The 15,818-nt window shown below is 38.4% G+C and overlaps 2 protein-coding genes across 2 annotated transcripts in view; one reads left to right on the top strand and one right to left on the bottom strand.

The window, feature by feature from the left end:
* Window positions 1-297: 297 nt before the first annotated feature.
* On the top strand, window positions 298-14,716 carry ASB14 (ankyrin repeat and SOCS box containing 14). Its single transcript, XM_052638413.1, has 10 exons — window positions 298-427; window positions 2,960-3,004; window positions 3,668-3,801; window positions 3,900-4,058; window positions 6,804-7,049; window positions 9,392-9,563; window positions 10,013-10,556; window positions 12,362-12,515; window positions 13,423-13,623; window positions 14,355-14,716. The coding sequence occupies exons 1-9, from the start codon at window positions 306-308 to the stop codon at window positions 13,599-13,601; spliced, it is 1,755 nt and encodes a 584-aa protein (XP_052494373.1). The 5' UTR covers window positions 298-305; the 3' UTR covers window positions 13,602-13,623; window positions 14,355-14,716.
* The window catches only part of APPL1 (adaptor protein, phosphotyrosine interacting with PH domain and leucine zipper 1), a 35,807-nt gene continuing 32,480 nt past the window's right edge, over window positions 12,492-15,818 (bottom strand). Inside the window, exon 23 of the transcript XR_008199843.1 lies at window positions 12,492-12,604. The gene's annotated coding sequence lies outside the window, so the exon portion shown is untranslated. The remainder of the gene's footprint in view (window positions 12,605-15,818) is intronic.

Here is a 15,818-nt window from a genome sequence, read left to right as displayed (position 1 = left end):
TGAACATTTTCATCGTTACAATGACTTAAGTTTTATGTGAAAACTTGTGTTACCTGAGTAAGCTTTTAAGTAGATGGTTACTCATGGAAAATTTCTAATTTATGTGGAATCTGTGGAGTTTTTGAAAAATTTGTAAATGAATATTTTGTGTTCTAAATTTTGCATTTTTTCATTTATCAATCCTATGATTTATTCTAGTTTTCTGAATTTCATTTATAATTTTTATCAGTTGATAATCTGTTTCCACAACTGGAAAAATATTTTTAATTCATTTTGACTTTAAAGTAAATCTGTCTGCATTCCACATGGATAATTACACCAGTGATGAAGACATTGATGATGACTTTGACACCCAGCTCATCATTCAACAGAGTTTACAGGATATTCACAAGCCAGGAACTACACAGCAGTCACCTGAGGATGAGAGGTAATGGTATCTCTTTGGCAATGCATTATAGGTATTCAACAGTTGAGACTTGTCATAAGCATGATGCTAGTGTTATGACAAAAACAGAAGAGAGAGTCAGAACCCAAGGAGCTATCGTTTAAATAGTATCTATGAGACGATGTCTGACCAGACAGGAGAAATTAGAAAATAATTCAGAATTTAATTAGGCAGTAAAGAAAATAGTTGGAGGAGGTTAGTTACAAATATGAGTGAGGCGAGGCAGACTGGAAATCAAAACGGAGAAACAGATGAGAATTTGAAGGGCTAGAAAACCCTAATGCATCAAGGAAATGTATAAAACCAGCGAGACACAACAAGTTATTGTCAGTCTTAGTGGGGTGGGTGCGATAGGGCAAAGTCTTTATTCAAATCAGAAGGAATAATTGTATAAACTTAAACCCAGAAGAGACTACCCCTTCGGCAGGGTGCAGATTCAGAGTTCTGATATGACAGCACTAAGAAGGGACCCCATGGACCCCTCCTCTTATTCTATCCCTTTCAACTTGTGGTAAGATGTGATGGTGACAGCTAGAGAATTGCCCTGGATATTGCGGTTGGCTGTCTGCAGCCACGCACACCTAGTCAAATGCTGTCTGGCTGGTCAGCAGTTTCAAGCCCCTGAGTAGTTATCATAAACCATTTGCTTGGGATGATGACCTCTATTTGCCTGCTGGAGGTAAAATGGGATAAATGTGTTTTAACTCCAAGAGATTTTAAAATTAAATGTAGAGATGTTGAAGTTTATCAAACCTAGAGTTGGGTTTTTTTATTTTTTAAAGTAACACTCACTTGGAATGATTGTGTGCCACACTTTTGAGCATTTCATAAATATTAACTCATTTAAATTTTAATTCTCATTACCTGTCTATGTGGTTGGTACTATTATTATCCCCACTTAGAGGTGAAGAAACTGAGGCATAGAGAAATTAAGCCACTAACCCAAAGTCACAGAGCTAGTAAGTAAAGAGCCAGACAGCCTGGCTTCAGAGTCTTTGTTCTTGATCACACTATTCCTACACTTTTGTGTTAAATTTAGAAACAATCTTTAAAATAATCTTTAAATAGTTAAAAGTTTTATAAAGAAATTGGATTTCATTGGATTACCTGTTGTATTAACCTTGTGATTAACTTTGAAGTCATGATTTTACATTGAAAGGTAAAAGAGATTTTAATTGAGTATTGAAATGTTTCAAAGAAATTAAGGTTGACTACAGTTATAAGATTAGATCTGAAAGAATTGTATGATACTTAGCAAGGTTTACTGATTTGATCAGGTATTTGAAGGAATTAGGAAACAAGCATATACTTGAGACAGGAAGAATAAAGCGCTCCCCCCCAACAGAAAGATGTCCAGTCCTAATCCCCAGAATTTATGACTGTGTAACCTTACATGGCAATGGAGAATTAAGGTTGCAGATGGAATTAAGATTGCTGATCAGTTGACTTTAGGATAGGAAGATTATCCTAGGTTATCCAGACAGGCCCAATGTAATCACAAGGGTCTTTAAAAGTGGAAGAGAGAGGCAGAAGAAAGAGATCCTGAGAGATGGCTGGGTAGAAGAATATGGCCCAACATTGTTAGCTTTGATGATCGAAGAAGGGGGTCAGTGAACTAAGAAATGCGGGTGGCCTCTAGAAGCTGGAAAAGGCAAAGAAGTGGATTCTTCCGTAGAGCCTTCAGAAGGAACACAACACTACCAACACATTGACCTTGGTCCAGTAAGACCCATTCTGTACTTCTGAACTGCAGAACATAATAAATTGGTCTTATTTTAAGCCACTCAGTGTGTGGTAATTTCACACAGCTGTTATGGAAAACTAATACAATGCTAAATCACTAAGTACAGTTTTAAATGTTTAAGAGAATTTGATTGACCAGATTATAAGCAGGACAGATTGTCTAAGGGAATTTATTTTCTTCCAGCTAGGTTCATTGAATAATCAAAAGAAAAATGGAAAGGTGATAATTGTTACTTACTAGATTTAAAAAATAGTTTAAGATCCATAAATTGTTCTTTAAAACTTTAAATATTTTAATAAAAATATTACTTAAAAAAACTGCTAATAATGTTTTTTGAGCACAGATTCTGACCATGAATAATTTTTAAAAATCTTACACCATGATTATTTACTTTTTAAAAAAAATAATTTTTGCTAAACTCAGTGACACTATAGAGTAGCCATTTAAATTTTAATGTGATAATATGACATTTCCATCCTAGACAGCTTTGATTCAGTTCAGCAAGTATTGATTGAGGGCCAACTGTGATCTGGGTTCTCACAATTCTTGCCCTAAGGAAACTGATGAGGGAGACATATGAGAGAGAAGCTTCTTTGGAGCACATAAAGAGTTATGCTACGTTTTGAAGTATTTCTATTATGCCTCAGTTATGGCCTCATTATAAGTTTACTTCTGGTTAACTACTATTGCCTTTATCCTTTCCTTTTGCTTTATATCCTTAACTTTTTTCCTCAGTTTTGGAATTTCACATGTATTTTTTTCCCCTGCAGCTTTTTGAGTGCTTACTATAAGAAGATAGTTGAAACAATAGAGACAGTTAAGTACTCTTCTTATTCTATCCCCTTCAACTTGTGGTAAGATGTGATGGTGACAACTAGCAGCATTTTCCCTCTGAGTTCAGGAAGCCTAGAAACAGGATCTCCCAAATGCTGAACACTGTGGAGTCCACAGCTGGTTGTCAGGAGTCTGATATGGGCTTTCCTGAGAGAAACTACTTCAGCACAACTTAGCAAAGACCTCCTGGGCTCCTCAGTGAACAGAACTGTTTTCTGTATGTGATAAGATGACAGGTATTCACAGACCCAGGTATATGGAATGCTAGATGAAAGACCTTATCACTTATTTCCCTGCATGTGTGTTAGTCCGACCTTTTGTGACCCCACAGACTATAGACTGCCAGGCTCCTCTGTCCGTGGAATTTTCCAGGCAAGATTACTGGGGTGGGTTGACATTTCCTTCTTCAGGGGATCTTCTGTACCCAGGGATCGAACCCAGATTTCCTGCATTGCAGGTGAATTCTTTATTGTCTGAGCCACCAGGGAAGCCTTTATTTGCCCTATGCGATTTACATTTGTCTTTCATAAAAGGTGGTGCCAGAATTTCATTCATGCCCTAACCTTGATGATGGAATTCAGAAGCAGTATGGGCTGCCTTGTACGTGTGCCAAATGTGAATATGTCCTCATTTGACATACTAATAGGTAAGGAAGATGTATTGTCACAGTTGACCAAGTACCATTCAGCTTTTGATGAAGCAGATGAGATAGGCTGGCTTCCTCTTCATAAGGCTGCAGTACAATTAAATAAGAACATTTTGGAAATCACCCTGAAAGGTAAACTCCCTTTACAACTCTTCTTTGATGCTTCTGAGAAATAAGTTTAAAATTTATTTTCATATTTTAATCTGTGTGGTCTAATGGATTTATTTCAGCCTCAAAACTCAGTGTGTGGGAGCAAACCACCCACAATGGTGAAACGCCACTGTTTTTGGCTGTCAGCAATTGCCTCTTAGAAAACGTCAGTTTTCTCCTTCTCAATGGCTGCAATCCAAATGCCAAGAATGTCGAAGGCAATTCACCTCTTCTTACAGGTAAATTAACACCTTGGCTCTGGAGAACGGTCTGTGGCCTGTGTCTCCTCTAGACCCAGGGGCTTCACAGGCGCAGCTTTTTGGTGCATAGTTGCAGCACTGTCACTAGTCCCAACTGACCACATGTCGTATCTGACTCTCAAGAAGCTTTGTATAGACTGGCTTGCGAGGTGAGGCAAAGTGTCTGCCCAATTATGAGCTGGTTGTTTGCCTGATACCGCAGCTGAACAAGTTAATCTTGGTCTAAGAAATATAGAAGAGGAGCAGAGTAGGAAGAAGCAGCCAGTGTTTGGGTAAAGTCAGCAGATTAAATATGAATGACTAATTTTGCTGCCTCCTGAGTCTTCAGGAGAAGTACGGTTCATTAAATGTTTTAAAGGGTTAAGATACAGAAGAATGGGAAGACTGGAAGAGGAGACAAGAGTAACATGACTTTTAAAAATCAGAAGAGCAGGTCAATGAGTAATAAGTGACAAGAAAGCCAAATCTTAAATCGGAGTGGGGAAAGCCAAAAACCAGTGCAGTTGTATCGAAAGGCCTGGAAACTGTTGGCTATAGTTACCTCCTGGAACACAGGGATGAAGAACAGCAGCTAAAATAGAAAAATTGATTGAAAACTATTAAGAAACCAGTACTCAGGTGTCTAGATTACTTCTCCCAATCTAGCCTGCTGGGTCAGATTCCTCCCCTACCGCAGCAAAATTGTGGAGGTTTGTTCTCTGAATAGTGTGAGCAAAGGTTCTCAGGACTGGAGATTATTAGGCAAGGGCAGGAATACTGGATTTGAGATACTGGAGGAAACAAACACAAGCTGAGATCTCCCAGCTCTCCTCCACCAAGTTCTAGAAAGCTGGCAGCTAAAACTTCACCCTCCAAGAGCAGGCTTCTCTGATCAGCTCAAGGAGAAAGAACTAAAAATAGTGAAATTGGAAGTTGCCCAACAAATGGCCCAGGCATATCAACCTTCAGTTAAGTCAGTGTTTAGAATTTCCAATCAGATTTTTAGTTTCCAATTCTTAATCATGAGCAGATATCCAAGGACTATCTGAGAAAAGTCTCCAACAAACAAAGATAAGCAACTTGGAAGAAACAGATTATTAAGGGAAAATAAAATATAAGGGAAAGTTATCATTAATTTTCTCAGAAAAATCAATGAAAATTTATAAAATATCAGGACACTACTAAAAAAAATAACAAAACATTCTTGAAAATTAAAAATATGGTAGAAAAATTTAAAAATGCTACAAGATAAAGTTATGTAAGCTTTATCTTACATAACTGAAAAGAAGAAGAAAAGACGTGAAAAATAGGAAAGAAAAATAACTAAGAGAACTAGGATGACCGCTGAAGAAGGGCAACATGTGAATAACAGAAATAGTAGAAAGAGAACACACAAGGTGGTGGCAGAATGCCATCAGTGAAACAAGTCAAGAAAGCTATTTCCTAAAACAAAGGACATGTGTTTCTAGAATGAAAGGGCACAAAGTGCCAACTCTATGATTTTGAAAAGACCCAATACCCTTGGGTACTCCATATTTCTAGTCTTAGAGCAATATAGCTCTTTATATTGGAGAAGGCAATGGCACCCCACTCCAGTACTCTTGCCTGGCAAGTCCCATGGACGGAGGAGCCTGGTGGGCTGCAGTCCATGGGGTAGCTAGGAGTCAGACACGACTGAGCGATTTCACTTTCACTTTTCACTTTCATGCATTGGAGAAGGAAATGGCAACCCACTCCAGTGCTCTTGCCTGGAGAATCCCAGGGACGGGGTAGCCTGGTGGGCTGCCGTCTCTGGGGTCGCACAAAGTCAGACATGACTGAAGCGACTTAGCAGCAGCAGCAGCTCTTTATATGGCACATTATAAACAGTGGTGAGCAGAATTCATTCTGATTCAGTGTCTGACACCTAGCAAGATTCCTCAGACACAGTTGGGGCCAACAATTAGCGAATGGATAGGGAGATGGATAAATTAAGTTCTAGAATCTTAAAGGACTAAAGATTATCATCCAAATGTGAATTAACAGCATAAATGCAGAAATACCAGTTAGAGAATTTGGTTTACAAAGTGTGAGGTTAAAAACGATTTCCTAATTATAGCTTTTTTTGTTTCTCTTTATGTAAAGCAACTACAAACATTCCTGGGGCTATACTGGATACTTAAATTCCTATTTTCTTGAGAACATAAAGATGATACATGAAAACCTTGTTTTTCAGCCCATAAGTAGCCAATGCTGCTACTGCTGCTAAGTCGCTTCAGTGATGTCCAACCCTGTGCGACCCCAAAGCCAGCAGCCCACCAGGCTCCCCCGTCCCTGGGATTCTCCAGGCAAGAACCCTGGAGTTGGTTGCCATTTCCTTCTCCAATGCATGAAAGTGAAAAGTGAAAGTGAAGTCGCTCAGTCGTGTCTGACTCTTTGCGACCCCATGGACTGCAGCCTACCAGGCTCCTCCTCCATGGGATTTGCCAGGCAAGAGTACTGGAGTGGGGTGCCATTGCCTTCTCCATAAGTAGCCAATAGACAATGAATAATTGGTCATGACTTAAAGGCAAGTAGCCCATATTGATTAAAACACTATTAATATTATTTAATATGTGCCTCATTTTTTTCCTAAGCACAAATTGTTGGCACATGGGGGGCAGGTAGGAAGAACTCCTTAAGAAGCCTGAGGGAAACTAGCTGATCAGATACTCTGGCCTGAATTTCCTGTTGAACATGACACCTCCCTCATTTCCCATTTCCCAGCTGTTCTACAGGACTCCTACGATATGGCCTCCTTGCTGATCAGCCATGGAGCCAATGTCAATCTGTTGTGTGCCAACAAGAGGACAGCACTCCACGAAGCAGCCAAGCTGGGCAGACGGGACATAGTGGCACTCCTGCTGGCTTCCGGGGCACACCCTGACCCACAGAGCTCCTACGGGTTCACTCCTCTTGCTCTTGCTGCCCAGAGCGGACACACTGAAATCATGGAACTCTTACTGCGGAAAGGCAAGATTTTTCTATACAGTCAGCACACTTTTACTAAAGGGTAACATGACCAAAGTGTTCTCTTCACTGAGAGCTTCAAAGTAATATGTTAACATTTCATTTAAGCTTAATTTACTATTTCATGAAAGTACATGTAAATACATTAGCTACTGAAAAAAACCTAAAATAGGGATTGAATACTTCTTACTTGCTCTGAAGTAGATTCCCTGAAATTACTAGGCTGCAGATTACTCTTTTACTTAACGTTCCCTGACCATGTTAAGAGGATGGTTGCTTTCTGTTTAATTTTTGTGTGTGACTGTTTTTTTTAGATTCATAGAATGAAAGACTTCACAAAATCCTCTATATGTTTTCTCTGCTTGAGCTAAGTGATGAGGCAGTCCAGTCTGTTACCAGATGAATAATTAGGAAATTCTTCCTGATTTCTTCTTTGTGAGTCCCAGTTCTCCTCTCTAGTAATAAACAAAACTCTGAGAGAAGGGAAAGAAGGCAACTTACATATGTTGACTACTTTCTAAGCACCAGGTATTAAGCTGCTTATTTTGCCTCAGACAATCTTCTGCAAACCCTGTGAGGTAGACATAATTCTCATTTTACCCTTGAGAGAAGTGAGGTTCGGCGATGGTACCAGTTGCAGGACTTCCCTTCAACACATCCTCTCCTGCCACCAGCGCTGTAGCTATGGCCATCTTAGATCCTGGTTTAACTCACACAAACCCTGACTCAGAGAACTTTGGCATTTACCGTCTTTGAGGAGACCCCCCATTGACACTGTGAGATGAAGCAGTGTATTATCTAAAGCTCTTGTTCAAAGAAGCAAATCTTTCCCAAGATTTCATAAAGTCCCAATATTAGAATTATCTTCTTTATTCTCCTCCCCATTTGTGTCCAGAAGCCTTATTTCTTTCTCTAACAACAGATGGTCCTGGTTTCCCATTTTCTAGACTGCACAGAACAACTTTCTGCTTTTTAGACTTACCTAAATCCTTCCTATCATATAAGGAGAGGCTAGTTCTCAATCAATGGCCATAAAACATGTCAAGTAAAATGTTATGAGTGCTGTCAGAGATGGCTCAGGTCATTAGCTGGAAAAACAAAGTAAACACTGGATCCTTCATCTGCACAAAAAGAGCAACCTTTTGTGTAGATCATTGATTAAAATACAAAGAAACAAGCAACAGATTTTAAATCCTTAACCTTAAAAAAAAAAAACAAACCAGTATGGGTTGACCTCAGTGAGGGAGCATCTCCCTTAGGTAAGCCCCTTTACAGTCATTTGCACATGGCTACTAAATAACAGAGCCAGGCTTTGACCCCACAACTGTCTCATTCCAAATCATATTAGTCTACCACCCGGCATTGCTAGACTGGTAGCATAGCATCATCATAGATATAGGCCCTGGGTCTGGTCCACCTGGCATGAATCCTGACTACCTTGCTGACTAGTTGTGCATCTCTGGTGAAGTCATTTAATCTCAATGAAGCTGTGTCTTCATCTTTAAAATGAAGACGTTAGCATCTACTTCTAGGGTTGTTGTGAAGTTTAGAAATTACTATATACATAAAGGAACTAGTACATAGCGAGTACTCATTACATGGAGGCTTATTAGACACTTCTTAAAGCATTCCAGAAATGGGGTTCTGGAGCAGCCACTTTATATTCTAATGATTATGGAGTCCACACTAAGTTAAAGTCACCATAGCTTTTTTTACAGGAGCTGTGAAGGGGACCAGAGTGTCCTCCTTTTCTTTTGTCCATTCAAATGCTACTCTTTGTTGAAAGCCTATTTTACTCAGAGGCCTTCCAAAACTGACCCAAAATTCCTTTCTCCTTCCTTCACTTCCTAGTCCCACTTACAACCCCAGCCCCACTCACAGCCCCAGCCCTGAGATCTTCAAGAAGCCAGCCTGTGTCTATACTCTTATTCCCCACACCATTCACAGAGCACTTAACTTACAGGGTACTGTACTATATACCCTTTTAACTATCAGCAGTCTCCAACTTCAACTAAGAACAGCTAGTGTCTCTTAGTATGCACAGTCTCCTAGCAACAAGTTAAAACAGAACAAATACCCTTTCCACCATAAGATCCAATTAGATTCATGGTGACAGTGCAACAGGACGGTTAGTGCCATCTTATATGTGTGTTATGAGGTAAGCAAGCTTCTGTATGCAGGTCTGAAAATAAAACCTATAAAATTATTTCTCGTGGGATTCTTAACTTAGAAAACATGTAACTTATAAAATTACTCTGACAGCCAGCACGTGTATTTATACTTAAGAATACTTAAGCAGTACAGTGAAAAGACTCTTCACATAACATCACTCTTTCTCCTCCTAGGAGCTAATGCTCTTGGTCAGGCCTCTGACTCTTCTTCCATCTTACTTGAAGCTGCTAGCGGAGGAAATCCAGACTCGGTGACTCTCTTGCTAGAGTATGGAGCTGATGCCAACGTCCCTAAGAATTCAGGTCACCTGCCCATTCATGTAGCAGCTGACAGAGGTCACTTGTTGTAAGTTCAACCACACTATTGCAAATAGAAATAGTAACAGCTATGGGATTGGGGGGTGGTTTCTGGGAACTTGATATTCTTCATCTCTGATCCTCCAACTTCAACACCCCCTTTTAAATTAAGAAACTCTGGACCAGCTAGGAATTAGTAAATTCAGATATCCTCTATAGCCACTGAAGAGACATAAAACTATCTTATTATCAGGTCACTTGGCAATGCAAGGAGCCTTGGGTCTCACTGACTGGGATAATTTTGAATTTTTTATTTAGACCTGTAACTTTACCTGGTATTAGAGATTTTGCATGCAAGAACTATGCTTTTTTTTTTTGGTTGAGGTGTCTAAATATTACCTGATACTAATACCACCCAGTGCCAGTATAAAGCAGTTACAAACAGGTCAGTGCTGCATCTTAACAAAAAAAAAATTTAATGCACTTTGAAATTCTCAGAGCTCTGAAGATTTTGGTTCCCGTTACTGATTTTGCTGCCATTAAGCGGAGTGGCATCAGTCCAGTTCACTGTGCAGCAGCAGGAGCACACCCCAAATGCCTGGAACTTCTCATCCAGGCGGGATTTGATGTGAATTTCATGCTCGATCAGAGAATCCGCAAACACTACGATGACCACAGGAAGTCAGCTCTGTATTTCGCTGTATCAAATGGTGACCTTTCTTCAGTTAGGCTGCTTCTGAGTGCTGGAGCTCTGCCTAATCAAGACCCAGTTAACTGTCTCCAGATAGCCCTCAGGATGGGCAACTATGAGCTGGTAAGTCTGCTGCTACGGCACGGGGCGAACGTTAATTACTTCTGCAGAGTCAACCCTTTACATTTCCCATCGGCCCTGCAATACACTCTGAAAGATGAAGTCATGCTCAGGATGCTGCTGAATTATGGGTATGACACAGAGCGATGCTTTGATTGTCCTCACGGAGACAAAGCTCATCGTTTCTATGCTTTTGAAGGCTGGACGTCTACAGTTATCAAAGATACTATGGTAAGTACACACCATAGCAGCTGTCACCCTGTGTCGTTATTATTGGTGGCCCTGAACTACAGCAACAGATAAAATTCCATTCTTTCCTGAAGCTCTGGTTGGAAAGATTTTAATATGATAAATATATGATAAACCTGATGACAGAAAGACGAAAAAAGTACAGAAACAGTTTGGAGGGAAAAGTGATTTAACTCTACTCAGGGAATTTCACAAATGAAGCAACATCTGCACAAGGTTGTGAAGAATGATTGCAGCTTTATATGATCGCAGTTATGCTTTTTCTTTGAAGAAATGAGTTATCTAGCTAGAATGTTTCTGGGTTCCCTGTACTCTAGGTTTTTGATTCTAAACCATTTGATTAATGATTTTCTTTTCTGTCACTTTCTGGTGAAAAAAGAATCCCAGTAAATGTTGCTGACTTTCCTCTTCTTGAGACTTTTTTCTCTTTTCTTTCATCACACCAGTCTCCTACTTTCCCCCTGCCTAACTGGTCACTTCTGTTTTCCCCAACTTGAGCCTTTCCCCTGATTTTTCAAATAGCTGCCACCCTTCAGGCCTCATCTCAAGTGCTACCTCTTTAGAGAGGCCCTTCCCTACTGATCTTATTTAAGGTAGTTCTGCTTCCTAATCATTCTCTTTAATGCTTTTATAAATTTTTACCAGTTTATAAAGTTTTATAAACTTTTATCAGTTTCTAAAATTCTTTTAATATTTCACTGATTATCTGTCTTCCTTACAAATACATGAATGTAAGCTTTTGTTCACCACCTTCATCAGCTTACAGATCTATGCTCAGAGTAGATGTACTATAAATACTTGAATTCATATTGTTAAAATCTGAAAATATAATGAAAAAATCTTTGGATCAATTCTGAAAAATAAGCAAATATTTTAATATTGTATGTTACTTTTAGGTTATAATTAATGAATGACTTGGTTAGTTTAGGTAATATGTCATCTTGTATGGCTTCCTGACTTTTCATATAGTATTATTTGCCTTCTTACATGGGCATCTTTTATCTTGTCTAAGGACATGTAAATCACTTAAAGGTAGAAACTATCTTATGCTTCAAGTATCAGGGTGGGACTATGTTATGAATGACAGAAAACCCCAAATGAAGGTGGCTCTAATAAGATGGCTTATTCCCCTTTCATAAAATAAAGGCAAATGTAAACAGCGTTTTAACTGGACAGTTCCATGATTCACAGGAGAAACCCGCACCCACACTGCAGTGAGCCGGATGGCTGGCAGGAAGGAGTGCACACTTTGCTCTTCTGTAACAGCATTCTGGGAGTTGCTCACACTTCCACTGACATCCCATTAGCTAGGACATAGTCAGGTGGCCACATCTAGATGCAAGTGAAGCTGGAACGGTAATCTTTATTCAGACAGCAGTGTGGGCAAACAAAAGGGATAATAAATATTATCCAACAGTCTCTTTTAAATCCTCATTGTATCTTACAAAGTTCAGGAGAGTTAGTAGTAAATATTTTTCCCAATGATCCCTGGAAGAGGAAATGGCAACCCAATCCAGTATTCTTGCCTGGAGAATCCCAGGAACAGAGGAGCCTGGAGGGCTATAGTGCATAGGGTTGCAAAGGGTTGGACACAACTGAAATGACTTAGCATGCATGTATGCATTTTTCCCAATGTTAAGAGTCAACAGATATTTTCTTGTTCAACACCTTCGTTTGTAAATGAAGAACCTGAAACCTTTGGTTCCTGACTCTGAGTTTAGTGTTCTTTTGATGACTGTGTACTTACGGTTCTCATTTACTTTCCTCGTTCTGATCTTCTTCCTCAGTTCTGTGAAGTAATAACTTTGTCGTGGCTGCAGCATCTGTCTGGGAAGGTTGTTCGAGTGATGCTGGATTATGTTGACCAAGTTAGGATCTGTTCAAAGTTGAAAGCTGTGCTCCAAAAACAGGGGCTCTGGTCAGAAATCCATTTTATCTTGAGTAAGTATCTTTCTTGAACATTCTTACCAAAAAATACTAATTGAACTCTTGTTTTGCAGAACATTGTTCTCTTCAGTTAAAAGCTTGACCTGAAGAAACCAAGAAAAAGACTATTCCTACCTAAAAAATGTTATTGTATGTACTTAATGTGTACTTATTAACCATTTCCCAATAGATGAAATCTGTTACATAATTATTATATAGGTAGATAATAATTTTCTCTTGATCCTATGGAACACCATAGACATAGGAATTAAAAACTATGAAATGGGGCTTCCCTGATGGTCCAGTGGTTAAGAATCAGCTTGTCATTGCAGGGGACATGGGTTCAATCCCTGGTCAGGGAACAAAGATCCTACATGCCGATATGCCGCAACTACTGTGCTACAACAAAATGAAGATCCTGATAGTCGCAAAAAAGACTCAATGCAAGCAAATAAATAAATATTAAAAAAAAAAAAAACAACTATGAAATGGCACTAAAAACTGGGATGAGAAAATGCTAAGATCTAAGACTCTAAAGGATAGTAAATGACCCTTCAAACAAAATTGTTTCACAGTAGCACCTAAGTCAAACTAAGAAGAATTTCTTTTATCTAATTTCCCCATGGAATCTTTAGTTTTTAGCCTGACCCCGAGGGGCAGGACAGGGGTTAATACATGTAGATGTAGGAGCTTTACGTCTTACAGGCCAGACCTACAATTGATGCCAGTCTTTGGACTCTAACATGACGTGGTTTGAAACCATAGCTATAAGATTTGCAATGAGAAGTGAAAAGCTACTTCCCAATTTGGTCACAACAAAGGAAAATCTTGGTGGCTTAAGTATAAAATACATTGGCTAAGATCACTGAAAAATCAATCAATTCTTATTCCTTTTGGATAATGTGCCTGTTTTGCATTTTAGCAAACCCTCGCTCTCTTAAACATTTGTGCCGCCTCAAGATCCGGAAGTGTATGGGACGTTTACGCCTGCGCTGCCCCGTCTTCATGTCATTTCTTCCATTACCCAATCGTCTAAAGTCATATGTTCTTTACAAAGAATACGACCTTTATGAACAAGGAATTTTCACAGGAACCTGGTAATCAAACTATTCTGGATGAAAAGGTACAGATCTGCAGATGTCTTTCTTAAAATTTGACTTGTATTTCTCACTTTACCTGGCGACTAAAATCTCAATGCAGTCTAGGTTCTTTAGAGAGTCACTCTGAACATAGCCTCTCAATAGATGGCTAGCATTCTGAAAGGCAGTTTTATAAAAATTATACCCAAAGTAAAAATTTCAATTAACTAAGATTATCAGTTCTAATGCTATATTGATCTTACATTAAATGTATGAATTCATATTTTTATATGCCCAAAATAAAACGCTACCTCTGACAATTCAAGATAATTCTTAGTAGTAATACTTTTTATAGAGAAATATATATATAAAATGCCTTAGTGACTACAATGAATAAAGTATTGATCCAAGTACATGATCTCAGAAATTAGCTGTTCCTGTACAGAAGTCCCAAGACCAGCTTAGTGTCTGTTTATGTGTAGAGTGAGTGTAGTACTGAGGTAATTCAGCTGAAAGAGAGCCTTCAATTGCAGTTTCATCATTAATGGGATACATGTATTCCTTCTTCCCACAAAACCCTGGCTAAGCATTACCATTTATTGGTTCATGTGATCACTGGAATAAAAACTAAAAGTGTTTTCAAATGGATGATGGTTTATGATTTCTACACCAAGCCCAGTCCAGTAGACAGAGAGGAGTGGCTCACTGGTAGAAGCAGTTATAGATATTAGTTTACAATTTGTTTCTATATATTCTGTGTTGCATTTAAATACAGGTTTCTGGATGTGGAAGTGAGGAAAGAAACTGAGAAGACATTCATTCAGCCACACCTGTATACCATCATATGGCACATCAACACAGAGAACGGAGGGGCAGCATTATGGCCACAGGCCCAGTCAGTTATAGCTTGACGTTTATGTGTTCAGTCTTAGCATACATTTTTTTTTTTTTTTTTGGCATAATACGGTCCTTCTTACGGAAACTGAAGCTGTATGATTTCTTTCTGATGTAGGGATTCATGGCTATATAGACTATTTCAGTAAGTACAGACTTAAAATTACTTTTATAATATAGTTTTCACATAGAAAATTTGTAAAACTAGCTGGCATGAATAATTTTTTATTTTTTTTTAATCAAAGTGTGGTGTCTGTTTATAAATGAGTGCTAGATTATATGTCTGTTCATATACAAATATGTTTAGGATCTACATGCACCTAGATAAATTATATAATTCTAAATTTAATTTCATCTATTCCCTGGACCTCCTACGAATGTACACATTTCATAAAATTCAAAACAAATTAAAACAGAAACTGCCAGTAGAACAGAACTTAGTAAATGTTATAGGGAACCACAGAGAGCACAGCGGATGTATATTCATTAGTATTACAACTACAGGCCCAACCCACGTAAGCTGGCATACACAATAACCTGGTCCTTTAAACTATAGGACTTCCTTTGACTAGGACCGAGCACAGCAAGTATACACTGTAACATGTCTAGGGTAATTACTGAAAAGTCCCTCAATTTTTCTAAAAGGAAAAAGTCACTAGATATGAATTAGTACTATTTCCTCATGAGTGACATTTCCCCCCACATTTTAGTTGTTATGGGATTGCAGTAGAGTCAGATGTGTAATAGTATCATAAAAGATTAAGAAAAAGTCCATTTGTTTTATAAGCATCATTTGAAATTACTCGGAGCAATAAAATTCAGAGTATATACCAGATATTTCATACAAAAAAGACTATAAAAAATCATGGACTTTATTATACATTAAAAATCTCCTAACAGCATATTTCCTGAAGCCTTATCAGGAATACTTATTTTGACATAATGAAAAAATAAGTTTTCCACTCCACATGTATACCACCATTACATAAAGTCAGGTTCTTCAAATTTAATTCTAAAGAGAAATGTAGCATAATTTGTAATTGCATATACATGATTAATAGTATCAGTGAAATAAGAATTAACCAATTCACTTACATTACAAAATCACCAAATATACAAAGCGGTTTTGCACATTAGTTATAACTTACTCCCCAGTTCTCATATTAACCTAAGTAAATTACATATGAGTACAGCCACAAGAGATTAGTTAAAAAGTATAATATAGTTCCAGTTTCAATTTTCTATGTATTATTAATTACTATGGAAGAAAAAAAAAATCTCATGAAAGAAGAGTAAGCCAAACTTGCTAAAAATAAAGTCAAAGACTTGCTTGCTACAATCCGTG

This window comes from Budorcas taxicolor, chromosome 1, assembly GCF_023091745.1.
Source record: "Budorcas taxicolor isolate Tak-1 chromosome 1, Takin1.1, whole genome shotgun sequence".
In the NCBI taxonomy this organism is placed as follows: Eukaryota; Metazoa; Chordata; class Mammalia; order Artiodactyla; family Bovidae; genus Budorcas; species Budorcas taxicolor.
The sequence above is the reverse complement of the archived record's forward strand: the minus strand, read 5'-3'. Positions and strand labels throughout refer to the sequence as shown.